Below are 12,938 nucleotides of genomic sequence, written 5' to 3' on the forward strand. Positions count from 1 at the left end.
GCAGCGAGCGACAGCAGCCCACTGTGACGAAGAAGTGCTAATTAAAGTCGCATGAGTCCTAGCAATCTCCTCGTCGGAAAAGAAATTCACGTTGCTGTCCCGAACATGGATCCAGTCTGCCACCAAATTGCTTATATTCTTCAACGATGACTGGAGATTGAGAGAAAAAAAATAGTAGGAATCAGTATCCCGTCATGATCACCACTTGACCCCACGACCAGTGAAGCGGATGAGCAACATGGTGCAAAAGGTGGCAACTATGATTTTACAGTAACTGTCAGCAATAATGGCAGCGACTCCGAAGCCCAAAGTTGCAAAATCCTAGGCTTGCTAATTGCTAGCCATGCGGCAAGAGGGGCGGCGTATCAATTAGCTCGATACGTGTCAGAGCCCGACTGCTGATTTTCCTTGACTTGCAGCTTCTGACTCCAGCTGGACGATATGATAGGGATACTGTGACAAGACCCGGTGGATCTCGCTGCCACCAAGCCTCTCTTTGGGTTTTGACAATGACCAAAGCATTCTCTCCGGTCGAAACTCAGCGATGAAGATGGCCGAGGGTTGATGAACTTGATGTTTCCGCCTGATTCTGTCCCGCTTGTAAACACGGCTTCTGGTACTAAAAATGCGGCCTAAGACTCTACGAAGTGGTGGTGCTGGAGTCTCAGCCCCCGCGCTTCTTGGTAGCACGGGTATGATGGCATTGTCATGGGTAGACCGACTTCAACGAACTGACAGCTGGCAAGGCGCTTGCCAGCGTGGCATCGAAGCATAAGACTCAGATACTATCAATGAAAATATGAGGCTGACGCATAATGTCCTGTCGTCTTTCATAGATATGACAGGAGGATTATCGTGCCAATAGATGATCCGAACATTGAGGAAAGTGATGCTTTCATCATTGATGACTTGGTAGGTCTGGCACCTCACCGTCCTCACCACGCCAGTATGATTGTTCCATCAGTTCCCGGCAGATATATACCGCTTTACTGACCGCTGCATTGTCAATTGTTGCGCCTGAGCCCAAATAGAGCACTCCGTACAGCCATGAAATTTACGTCCTGTCATCAAGATTATTACTTTACGGTCTTTTGCTGCATTTCTATCTTTGTTTAACCCACAGTATGAAGTGATCCTCGTTGTCGGTCACGACGAATACCCCTCTATCCCGCGCTGTTTCCAGCTTCTCACCGCCAGTATGATGTCAGATCTGGATAGAGGAATACAGGAATTGCTGATAATAAACGGTTCTAGATTCAAGAAGTGCCGTCAACCCAAGTCGCCTTCTATCAATATAGTCTCAAGTCGTGTACCCAAGGCGAGAAGCTCATTTCGAACCCAGGTAACTTCAGTAGTCAAAGAAAATTATGATTATGGTCTATTTATACAACCCTCATGCGAATAAGTAACCATCTACCTTACGGTCCCGTCAATCATCGATTTCATCACTCCTGTAGTATCCCACAAATGCCCGTTTCAAGAATGTTTTCCATACTCGATTTCTGATCTTCTTTCCCTTCGCGTCCTTCATATTTCCGAAGTCGTCGCCATCGTTATCAATAGTAGCATGCAGGTCATCGGTTGCTCCCGTTTCCAACATCTGATCCTTTGCGGAGGCTTTCTTTGCAATTCGACTGGCCAATTTGAAGTAACTGCGCACAGTGAGATCTACCAGCTTGTAAATGTCATCCTTCGTAGTGTCATATTCAACTTCAAAAGTAAAGATGTCTTTGCCTCTCGTCTCATTGACCAATCCGTCAGCCGAGAAACCATATCGTTCAGAATATTCATTATTGATCTTCGTAAGATTCGCAAAGTATTGAGTATAACCAAGCCATGTCAATGGCTGATTCGAATATGCAGGCCCTGGCGGGGCCGTGGGCGAAGGAGGTTCTGGAACTTTGAAGGACGGCTTCTTCTTTTTCTTTTTCTTTTTCTTTTTCTTTTTCTTGTCCTTTCCTTTCTTCAACTCATCCACGTCTGGGTCTTCGATTGACTCAAAATCTGACCGACGTTCCTTGGCTTTTTCCGTCAACGAGGCTAGGATATCAGCAGCAACAGAAGTTTCGGCCCAAGCTTTGATATGTTCGAGTCCGGTTATGTTATACTCGACAATGCGCAAAGAAGGGAAATAATTTGGAACTACACTGGGTGATACCAGCGATACACTGTATCGCTCAGCCCAAGGTCCGCCGATCTTTTTCAGAAACTGTCGCCTTTTCTTCTTGGATTTCTCGAACTGGATACCATCGTCGTCTTCAAATGCCGCTCCCTCTCCGAACCAGTCTTCAAGGGTACTGTTGTCCATAGAGAAATCTGACGGCGGTGACGGCAACTTGGCCCAGTCGTGCCTGAGATCGTTGAGGTACCCTGACCGAGACCGAATGGAGATGTCGCCGGTAGCATCTTTCGGAGCTTCCAAAGATGTCTCATGCAGGTCAGCATCGACAATGTTGACATTGTGGTGGTCTTGGAGGATGAAATGGTCGATGTTCATATGACCGTAGACACTGCCGACAATCACGTCACGATATTGATGCACCCACAGAGCATATTTCTGCCAGCACGACTCGTCCCAAGTCCGTTTGCTATCTGTTCGGGCTGGAGGTACATGTCCGATAAGAATGGCTTTCATCCCGCGTTCGCGCAGCAATTGAAGCTGCACCCGTAGCCATTCCATATGCTCGTAACCCGGCTGAGATTTGGCTTTACACCCGTCGACGGCGGAATTGGAGTCGAAAAAGTACATCGTATTTAGGCTGATGGCCGTCAGTTTGTTTGGGATGACTTCGCTCGTGAACCAGCCGCCCTCCACGAATGTATGGAGCTCATGCTCTGGTATAAACTTGCTCCAGATCTTTTGGAGCCTCTTCGTCCATCGATTTGGGCCTTCTCTGAATATATTGTGTGGCATGATGTCGTTGTTTCCAATTGTAGGGACGATGGGTATGGAGAGACCGTTAGGGAATCGCTTGTCTCCGAAGACATCGACGAACTTGTCCGCCAGCATCTTATTCAATCGAACAACCTCGTCCTCTGTTCGAGGAATCTTCTCATCGTTGTCATGACGGGCAGAGTCTCCAGTCCACAAGACAAAGTCGATATTGCCCTTCAGGTTCTTCTCTATCCAGCTGAAAGTTTCGTCGACCAGGGAGAACGGCGAGTCGCAGTCCGACCCTTCAGCTCCAAAGTATCCTGCCGAACCTTTTCCTCGGTGGCATGGGGCGCCATCGTCGCTAGAACTGCCGGTTTTGTAATGAGGGTCGGGGTGCAGGTCTGAACAAAGGGAGACGGAATCAGCATTTCATTCGGAGTTTTCGAACTTCCACCTCTGATACTCCGTAGTCTTGGAGCAATTGAATCTATCTTACCTGTTATATGGAGAAAACGCCCATGAAGCCTTCGTGACTCTTCCAAATGAATTCCTCCATCAGATTGACTGTTCGATTCTGGGACCGCAAGCCCGAGAGGTAGTTGCTCCAAGACGGGTAATGCAGTCACACTGGCAACCAGGATACCCTGCAGAAAAAGATAAGGGATCATTGGATTGGTACTTTTTTTTCTGCCCTGTACTGGGGAAGACGTCCCGACGACGCGGGGATCGATCTTTAATCACCTGTCAGAAAGAACTCGAAACATTGATCATGTATAGGCTCTCAAGGTTGATAAAAGAGTAGGAAGTTAATGTAGCCCAACATACCCGTCACCAACGTCACTGATGATGCACAATTGCAGCTGATCAGTCTCAGTGGCACCAACAGCTAATCACCCAATCAGGAAAGGTTTCCATGTTTTCGCTGGTTCCGCTTCTTCCTCAACCGTTGTTCGAAAGGCAGTCTGCTTATAATGAGACATTGACAATATGAATCTTTTGAAGGCGAGGGCAACATCCTCAATAATAAAGCAAGTGTGATCTTTTTTTGTAGATCTTCGCCCGCCATGACACGCGACATTTGAGACGCATTGTCTCGTGACTGTAAGTACACTCTAGGCTCTGCCTATTGGCGTCCCCACGTGGGCTACTGCCAGGGACTGTTTGGCCAGAAAGTGAAAGGGTTGAAGGGCCTTGCGACTTGCAGTGAGGCATTCTTGATGAGTAAGGTATCCATCTATCTATATCCGCGTAAACCATTGGTCGCATGTCGATACAGATGATCACTTTATTCGTCTCAAGGTTCTATATACTATTTTTCACTGCGTCTTCTCAAGAGTTGCGGTAAATCCACTTACGCGTATTTATAGAGTAATCGTCACAGCAAGGGTTATGCATGTAGAACCATACTGTCCACCAGAAACATTTCAATTGCTACAGTACTTTCGAGTCGAGCTCTCCTCTAATGCGCCAGTTCTCATCTGCAATCAAAGCCGGCCGCTTGAGCTAAACTGGCCGAACTAATTCCGTGGGCCGATCAAGGTACACAGTTAAGTAGGGATGGCCGAGGATCGGATCTACGCTTATTTCCTTATCGGGAGTGCGGGGCACCTTGTGGTTAGAAATGGTAAACCGAGCTTCCCCTCAGTTGGTCATACGTTCTGTTTGTGCATGTCGGCTTGAGAAGAGCATTGTCCCTCCTCCATCTCTATCTTGTTTGCGCATCCTATTCATTCCGGTCACATTGTATCGCCATGTCTGAGTTTCCTTCTCTCCAGCCTGCCTTCACTGTCAAGGTGAGAAAACAAACGGTCCTTAGCATGCACGCTGTTCTCGACGGCTAATATTCTGCTTGGTATAGGTCACAATTGACCCTGGGTTTGCTGTTGGTAAGCTTCTACTCGAAAGGAAATACTGTCGGTACATTTCTGACCTCGTTCAAGGCAGTGCCTCTCGTTCCAACAGCCTGCAGGTCGTGGTAAGCCTGCCACCAAGCTGACCATTAACAGCATTCGTCGCTAACAGGCGCTACATTGATCAAAGCCTATGACCGGTGGCACTGTCAAGAGTGATCCCGGTTACTCCCTTGCCCTCGATGCTGAGTTCGTCGGTACCGGCAACGATTACATCCATGCGGACCCGGACAACAAGCACTTGCGCTTGAATGCGCACGGAGTCATCAAGTCAGTCTTCTTCGGAAATTCTGGGAATGAAAGCACGAGATGATGCTAACGGGACATGTACAGGACCAAGGATGAGGCTGTACGTCACGATATTATTAGCGAAGACTGAGAGCTACAAGCTGACGTGCAACCAACAGTTACTCTATATGAACTACACCGGCGTCGTAACAATGGGGCCTGCGGAACAGGCTGTATTCTCTGGCAAAGCAGAGGACGGCGCGACGCCGTTTGGAAACTCCTTTACCCACTTTACCTTTGAGGTGAGATCGCATCCCGGGTATATCTACCTTTCCAGACTCTAACAGGACTACAGACCGGTGATGAGCGCTACAAGGAGTTCGAGAACCGAGTATTCGTCGGCCAGGGCCGATTCCGAGTCGAGAAGGGTAAGCCCATTGTTGTCGAATACAAGGTCAGCCAGGTCGTCAAGGGTTAGAGCCACTTTGGCCATAAACCTTATATATTCGAAGATACCTAGCTCGAATGTCGAGCTCTTGGAAGACTACCGTTTTGCACGCCGCATCAGTCAACGCAGTAAAGGCTCCGCCTCAGCCCGGTGACGTTCGTAATCATCCTCTTCTGCATCTCCAATCCCAGACCTCCTACGCATCCACCAACGCCGTAGCTTCTGTCGGACACACCCCGTAAACCGACCCCATCCACACCCCCGAGCCCCCTTCCCACACTCCCAGAGCCTTCCAAGCAAAGCGACCAATCCAACAAGCGCCAACGTCCCCAGGACCGCCACGCAAGCCGTCAAGAACGTAATCGTGCTAACATGGCATCCGAACGGCAAGGCCCGAAGCTCCCATCTCTCTTCTGAACCAAACGGACAGATAGTCGACGAGCCGAAAGGCGCTAATATAGGCACTCGCGCTCGGTTCGGGACGCACGTTGATGTCTATCTGTGTTAGCGTTCGCATATATATATGCTGTATCTATTGCATCTGCTAGTGCAATGCTGCGAGCTGATACGCACCACCGGGCACCAGCTACAAGGGGCATCACCCTTCAGGCACGCTCCGCACGCCTGCCGCCCCCAGCATATATAGAAAAGGGGATCGTCGCTGAGAGGCAGGACGCTTTCGTTTTCGTTATTGTTACCGGTTGCGTTTAGTTCTGTGCTTGGATGGGGGGATAGAGATGAGGCCATTGGGGGATTTACGGGACCTGGATGAGGAATGAAATTGTATGTAGGAGTCTGGCTCTCCCTGGGGTCAGAATGTGATCAGTTGCTGTATTGGGCTTGGAAGCTCGATGTTCTGGATGTTTGGGTCCCTGCTGGTGGATGCGGGGCTGACAACCCTGCGTGCCGTGGTCGTCTAGTCAGGTAGGTACTTTTGACCTCTAGTTTGTGTCAACACAGCTGCCCTGAGAATTGATGTATAATTTCGGGATGATCTGGCTTCCGACTAAAATAGATATTTCATCGCGCTCATCAAAGGAACTACAGTCTTATTGCAGGGATGCTAAAGGCCAAACTCTCAGACCGTAAATGCAATCGAAGACCCCAATCATCACCCACGATATAACTCCATTACTTCGTCTCTGGATGTCATCAGACAACACGCTTAACCTGGAACATTGATGTCAGCGTAACTCTCGACAGGTCTGTTTAGTCTCATCACACCCACCTCGAAGAACCTCTTCAGCCACCAGACCTGGAAGATACCCTCACCAATGAGCACGGCAAGCTGGAAAATGCTCCACCACTTCACTCGGGCGTTTGTGCTCTCCGCTGTGTTCCGATGTACCCGCTCTCTAACGACAATATACGATTGTTCGTCCTTCACCTGAGCCAGAGCCTCGGAGAGTTTACGCACTGCAAAGAAGCTGTTAGCTGACACCGCCCAGCCCCTATCCAATGCCCATATGCAATGCTCATACCTTCCGCCTCCAGGGGATCTTGGGCCAATTCATGTTCCGGTACGTAGACGATTCCGTGGACGTTGAAGGACACTTCCTTCGAGTTCGAAGTCCAACCCTCGTTGCTGAAGCAGTAAACGTACTTTCCGTCGGTGTGCGCGGTGAACGAGTAGTCCTCTGATGAGACGGCTTGTCTGAAGTACTGGCGGTTCTTTAGGGGGTCCTCAACCTGTAATACGAGCAGAAAGTCAGACTACTAAGTCAAAAATCCCATCCATTGCCTCGAGACCGATCCGACAATCAAAATAAATGATCAAGAACAAGCTTGAGTTTCAGGGGACCTACCCAGAAATCAATCTCAAGGTTCCCGCTACCACCAAACTCCCTGTCGCCGACCTGAAAAGTAACGGTCATCTTATCATCCTTGTGCAATGTCTCATGGAAGCATTCTCTCGAGTGTGCCTTGAGCTGGATGTTGTGTCCGGCCACGGCTGTGATCCACCCAAGGGCGGAGATCAGAAGGGTTGTTGTGGAGAATCGCATTTTGTGTATGACTTTGCTCGCATGCAGAAGAAGAAGCACTAATATGGTAGTGGAGAGGAGTTCGAAAGGAAGTGGTGATGTTCGGCCTGCTCGATGGTCTCCGACGCGCAAGGTGTTCTCTCTCTGTCGGAGTTGGAAATTCGAGACGCTCGGACCACCTCTAAGCAAACCGCCTCAGGACTTGTATGGAGTAGATGGCTCCCCGTGGACCTTGCACCTAAGCAACTCATTCAATGGTTTATCTAATGTGCAGATTCTGGTTTGCAGTTCAAGTTAACTGAAAGCTCGACATTCGAAATGTAAGTTCTACCATCAAGAACATGGTGACGCTGACTATTCCCTTCCCTTCGAAAGAAGACCGACCGGTACCTATATACAATGTATATATTGCAGATCCGGGGGGACGTCTCCTTGACCCATGAAGGAATGAAAGCAACTGTCCTGCTACAGAATAAGAACCTGTGTCTTTACAGTGAGCAGACAAGGACAACATCCAAGCTCCTGCTAAACGGTATGATTTGCTCATGCCTTCCTCCCGGCTTCAACTAGTGCTTGCCTTTTATAGAAACTTAGTAGGCCAATCTCAAGACTACATAGCCCCCATACGCTCATGAGTTCCTGTAAATAACGGGTGTTGAAGCTACACGGTATCATATTGCTACAGCTTCTGTTAATTCTCAGCAAAATTGAGAACCGATCGAGATGCCGGTCTATGTCGTCGACGGCATACGTTATCGGATTCCTCTGACCTCCATCTTCAGACCCAGGACGCTGTGCAAAGACCTACTGGCCACCGATGCGCATAGGGTAGTAGCAATATCCATCAAATGGTGCTAAACTACAATGACGAGTCTAATCTTTTGCAGCGAGCTAGGGTTGCTGCAAAGCACAACACGAACTTCTGGCACACTGAAACCGAGACTGAAGCTTTATGGACGGATACTGTGGGGAACAGGTCAGGTAAATACAGCTGAAGGATCTAAATAAGGAAAAAAAAGGACGGGCTGATCGAACAAAGGCAACAACGATGCGTCCAGATGGAATAGAGGCGGTGGTAGGGTTCTTCATCAGCTTGAAACTAGTGAGGCGTCGTGGAAACATTTTCCCAGCGCATTGAGCGACAGCTTCGTTGAAGAGCTGAAACACAGGTTGAACGCGATTCGGGGTGACAGACTCCAGAGGGGCGACAGACTCCAGAGTATCAGACAAGCGGACCGCAAAACTTCCTGGTATTCGAGCAATCTGCCGTATGACAGTGAAATAACTAGCGCAAACCATCTGGCGTTCTTTTCCGGTCCCTTGGCCACTGATGGCGAAGTAAGTAGAACTCTCAAACATCTCATTCAACTGTTTCTATGATTGGCAAGACAGCTGACAGACTGTGATGAAGTTCGAAGAGGTTGAAGACGGAGGAGAGTACGAAGACTCCCGTCACCAGAACATCGACTGGGACTGCACCATGGAGGAGGTGACTCTACTTCGTGAAATTGCGGCTCAATGGAAAAGGGACCAGTGGCAGGCCATCAGTGCAAGATTCAATGGCATGACCGGTCGTAAAATCACCCCTGAACAGGCAAAGTCAGTTCTCGACAACCACCAAGGGTGAGCTTGCGGGTGGAGGGTGTGGAAAAAAGGCAATGTCTAAGTTTGTGCAGTTCCAACATTTCATCCGATGGAAAATTCTCGCCCTGATGGCAGGGATCGGATAAGAACCAAGGCTAGACCGGTAATAAGGACAAGCCATTGTCGCGGACTTGGCCGGTTGTTTGTTTCTGGTTCATCCATCAATCGAACATCCAGGGTTCCTTCAATGTATCCGCGTTTTCGAAGTGTGTGACATCATTGACTCTCCCGCTGCTGGTATATTATTAGCTGGCTCGGATCACATAAGGTATTACGTTAAGCCGTTTTCTTTTCGAGGGGATTATCCAAGCGGCGGTAGACCCAGTAGGTGGTAGCGATTATTGGAAAAAAGAAGTCCATCAGAACTGCGTTCCAGAAGTGCTTGTACGCCGTTTATCATATTTGTAGGTTTGTTTCGTTCTATCACTTCGGAGAGGACTGCTCTTGGGTATGGCAGTATGGGGGACAGGGTCCAGGCCTCTCACTAACTAAACTACTTGGGGAACCAAGACCCCTGTGAAGGTTTCACCCAGTAATGAGCCCCGAAGGCAGAAGCCTCAAGGGTGATAGGGATCGCCGAAGCGTTTTGCCCCAATATCGTTAAACCAGGTACCGCGCGTGGGTCGCTCAAGCAACTGAGATCTCGGATTGGGTGACAGACTGTGGCACAGTTGGGATGGCTCCATAGGGGGCGCTGGCCCTGAGACGGAAACCTACCTGCGTTACCTAAGGGGACTGATCGATGCCTTACCTTACTGGGTGATGGTGAATTCTCCCTCCACGCCCCGGGCCAAAGAGAGCCAAAACCAAACAGTCGTTCATTCATTCTCTTCCAGTTGCTTCAGGAGGCGACCTTTTATCCGTTGAATTTATCATTCTCTCGACCTCTCGACCGTTCCAAGTTCCAACTACTCCACATTCTCTTCTTATCGACTGACGTACGGGATCGGTTGCCAGTTTTTGATTCCATTATTTATTGCATAACTGTCCCTCCTTCCGACCTCTCCTTACTCTTGTCGCTATTTTTATCCGGTATTGTTTTCGTCTATTCCCGTGCTTAAATTGAAGCAGTTTTGTGTTTATAACATCAATTAGTTCATCACTTTCGTTCCCTCTGACCTTTGGACGGCACATACATTCAAAATGCGTGTCAGCACCTTGCTCCCTCTCGCTCTTGCGGCCGGTACCGCTGTTGCCTCCAAGAATGGAACTTTGGGTTTCGCCCTCGGCAACAAGAACGCAGACGGCAAATGCAAAGTCCAGTCGGACTATGAGACCGATTTCGATACGTTGAAAGAAGTGACCTCTCTCGTGCGCATCTACTCCGCGAATGACTGCGACACCGCAAAGAATATTATCCCTGCGGCTAAGGCGAAAAACTTCAAAGTCGTCCTGGGTGTCTGGTATGAACCCGCCACATTACATCCTCTTTACGTCAAGCGGCTAGGTTGCTAACATTTCCCGTTTGGTAGGCCCGATTACGACAAATCTTTCACTGACGACTTCAACGCCTTGAAAGAATCTGTCCCTGGAAACGAGGAGGTTATTGACGCCATCACCGTCGGCTCCGAAGTGCTCTACCGAAAGAGTCTCACCCCTCAGGCTCTGCTTGCCAGAATCCAGCAGGTCCAGAAGGAGTTCCCCAAGGTTACCGTCGGAATGGTGGACAGCTGGAACAAGTTTGCTGATGGCACGGCCGATCCCATCATTCAGGGTGGTGTCACTTACTTGTAAGTTCATTCTGCCTCTATTTTGGCTTGTCTCAAGAACTTGGCTGACTTCTACATAGCCTGGCCAACGGCTTCGCCTACTGGCAGGGCCAGGAGCTGAGCAATGCCACCAACACATACTTTGATGACATAGCTCAGGCTCTGGGCCACATTGAGCAAGTTGCCGGCTCTAATGCAGACAAGATTCGCTTTGGCAACGGTGAGACCGGATGGCCCACAAGTAAGTTTTGCACATTCTGAATTACATGGATTCACGTGGATATTGAATCTGACGCCTTAACAGCTGGTGGATCCAACTACGGACCGGCCGTCGCCAGCACTGAGAATGCTGCTGATTACTACAAGTCTGCCGTTTGTGGCATTCTCGCATGGGGTGTTGATGTCTTCTACTTTGAGGCCTTTGACGAGGCTTGGAAGCCCAAGACCAAGGGCGACAACGGTGAGATGCAGGACGAAACGCACTGGGGTGCTTTCACTGCGGACCGTAAGGCCAAGTTCGATTTGACCTGCCCCAAGCACTAGGATCATGTTTCCTAGGGTGAAAAGGATGGGTGAGGGATCCCAGGTGGATTTTATTCTTTGTATGATATACCAGCCGGATATACCAGTTTTTTAGAGATCTGAACAGATATTATCTTGAGTCAGAAGTGAATCTACTGAGTTCTCAAAGTATAAACCGGTCGGTAGGAGTAGGCTCAATTTCAGTCCCACTGTAGTCTTCCGTTGGATTTGGTGGGATTTGATGTGACCCGAGATTAAGTATGTGTTGTTTGATCAACAGTGACTTTGGATGACTTGGCGGTTCATTCTGATGTGATGCACAATTTGATGAGTAAGCTGGTGTAATAGCGTCCTGCGTACGGAGTAGAGCCACAGAGTCGTCAGAGTACGGAGGGAGCACCGAGTAAGAGAACCGTGGTTCGTAGCGTAGTTTTACCCCTGAATCGAAGACACGAACCACGGAGGGCGCGTCGCCCGCAAAAGAGTAATAACAAATAATCACCTTTATCAATCAGTCGATGGAGAGTATGTTGATGCTGAAATCTACATTATTCTACTATCATGCTGCTCTGTCGCAGAAGATCAATACTCCAAGGCGAAATGCAAGTACCGAGTACAGTCACCAGATGGCGGTCAAAGGTACTGAGGTAACCAACGAGCTATCAGGTACACCCGGTGTAAACAATCGAGCACCGGATACGTAGCATCGGGGGAGTACTCCAGAGTAGGTAACGAGAACATATCAATCTGCCAGGAATCTTATGATAGAAAAAGGAATACTCAGTTATCTGTAAAATGCTGTAGTCTTTGGACAATAATACGGAGAACCCGGAGGATCCCTGACCTTCTTTTGAATAATTCCTCCTCAACGGCCGTTGGCTCCTCGAGGTTTATTCGCCCATGAGTTTCCTAGTCTCCTCCGTAGTCTGGCGTTTTTAAGTTCTGCTCTGCTGATCGTGACATGAACCAAGACGAAGAAGCCAAGACATCTTCCAGATTAATATTAAAAAAAAAGAGGCCATCGCTTTTCTCCCCTTAGTCTACGCCGTCGTTAGTCTCGATTACCTTCCTCATCGTCCACCCTCGATCCGGCTCTCCTTTGTGTATGCGCCATGGTCCAAGATTTTCGCATCCCTTAGCTGTCTCTAATTTTTCGTCCGTTCTTTCCTTGTCTACCTTCGTTAGGGTCAGCGTTTGAGTTTTCAACCATTGAAGACTCCCCTCCCTGAAGGAATCTCTTAAGCACGTTCTCCATTCAACGTCTAAGCCGCGGGACCGCCCGTTCCCTACAGCGCGCAGCTTGCTTCGATTCCCGTGATTCAGGGTGAAGACCGATTTACGAGGTGGATTACGATTTTTTTGTTATCTGATTTCCATGCTTCAACATTCTGGACGATAAGGCGAGCAGCAAGCAAGGGCTTGCTGCAGGTGTCGACACGGAAGGTGTGTGTTTCTCTCTCTGTTATGCAGATACAGTTCCTCAGGTCAAAATGTCCATTGATGGCATTATGTTAGGCCAAATGCCATCGGGCGCCATGACCTTTCCTCCCAGTCATCGTCATACGCGATTCAACAGCTAAATAGTCGATTCTTCTTCTCTTAATAGATTTAGACCCGCTC

General features: G+C 48.9%; 6 protein-coding genes across 6 annotated transcripts, besides 3 other annotated features; 4 read left to right on the plus strand and 2 right to left on the minus strand.

The window, feature by feature from the left end:
* Positions 1-17: part of a microsatellite that runs on past the window's edge.
* Positions 18-1,429: 1,412 nt separating this feature from the next.
* On the minus strand, positions 1,430-3,543 carry NFIA_014080 (endopolyphosphatase; the record flags this gene model as incomplete). Its single annotated transcript, XM_001264614.1, has 2 exons — positions 1,430-3,276; positions 3,372-3,543. The coding sequence occupies 2 exons, from the start codon at positions 3,541-3,543 to the stop codon at positions 1,430-1,432; spliced, it is 2,019 nt and encodes a 672-aa protein (XP_001264615.1).
* Positions 1,917-1,950: a microsatellite.
* Positions 3,544-4,626: 1,083 nt separating the features above from the next.
* Positions 4,627-5,491, plus strand: NFIA_014090 (DUF3237 domain-containing protein; the record flags this gene model as incomplete). The annotated part of the gene is made up of 6 exons (XM_001264615.1): positions 4,627-4,668; positions 4,734-4,850; positions 4,916-5,055; positions 5,119-5,134; positions 5,193-5,315; positions 5,369-5,491. 6 exons carry the CDS (start codon positions 4,627-4,629, stop codon positions 5,489-5,491), a joined length of 561 nt encoding a protein of 186 aa, XP_001264616.1.
* Positions 5,492-5,538: 47 nt separating this feature from the next.
* On the plus strand, positions 5,539-5,878 carry NFIA_014100 (uncharacterized protein; the record flags this gene model as incomplete). The annotated part of the gene is made up of 2 exons (XM_001264616.1): positions 5,539-5,616; positions 5,681-5,878. The coding sequence occupies 2 exons, from the start codon at positions 5,539-5,541 to the stop codon at positions 5,876-5,878; spliced, it is 276 nt and encodes a 91-aa protein (XP_001264617.1).
* Positions 5,879-6,626: 748 nt separating this feature from the next.
* Positions 6,627-7,464, minus strand: NFIA_014110 (emp24/gp25L/p24 family protein; the record flags this gene model as incomplete). Its single annotated transcript, XM_001264617.1, has 3 exons — positions 6,627-6,877; positions 6,943-7,150; positions 7,267-7,464. The coding sequence occupies 3 exons, from the start codon at positions 7,462-7,464 to the stop codon at positions 6,627-6,629; spliced, it is 657 nt and encodes a 218-aa protein (XP_001264618.1).
* Positions 7,465-8,291: 827 nt separating this feature from the next.
* NFIA_014120 (uncharacterized protein) lies at positions 8,292-9,070 on the plus strand (the record flags this gene model as incomplete). The annotated part of the gene is made up of 3 exons (XM_001264618.1): positions 8,292-8,419; positions 8,574-8,781; positions 8,843-9,070. The coding sequence occupies 3 exons, from the start codon at positions 8,292-8,294 to the stop codon at positions 9,068-9,070; spliced, it is 564 nt and encodes a 187-aa protein (XP_001264619.1).
* Positions 8,627-8,662: a microsatellite.
* A 1,160-nt stretch (positions 9,071-10,230) lies between the features above and the next one.
* bgt1 (1,3-beta-glucanosyltransferase Bgt1) lies at positions 10,231-11,339 on the plus strand (the record flags this gene model as incomplete). Its single annotated transcript, XM_001264619.1, has 4 exons — positions 10,231-10,490; positions 10,560-10,817; positions 10,877-11,037; positions 11,101-11,339. 4 exons carry the CDS (start codon positions 10,231-10,233, stop codon positions 11,337-11,339), a joined length of 918 nt encoding a protein of 305 aa, XP_001264620.1.
* Positions 11,340-12,938: the final 1,599 nt, after the last annotated feature.

The sequence above is a fragment of the Aspergillus fischeri genome, genomic scaffold, assembly GCF_000149645.3.
Source record: "Aspergillus fischeri NRRL 181 1099437636249 genomic scaffold, whole genome shotgun sequence".
Classification (NCBI taxonomy): Eukaryota; Fungi; Ascomycota; class Eurotiomycetes; order Eurotiales; family Aspergillaceae; genus Aspergillus; species Aspergillus fischeri.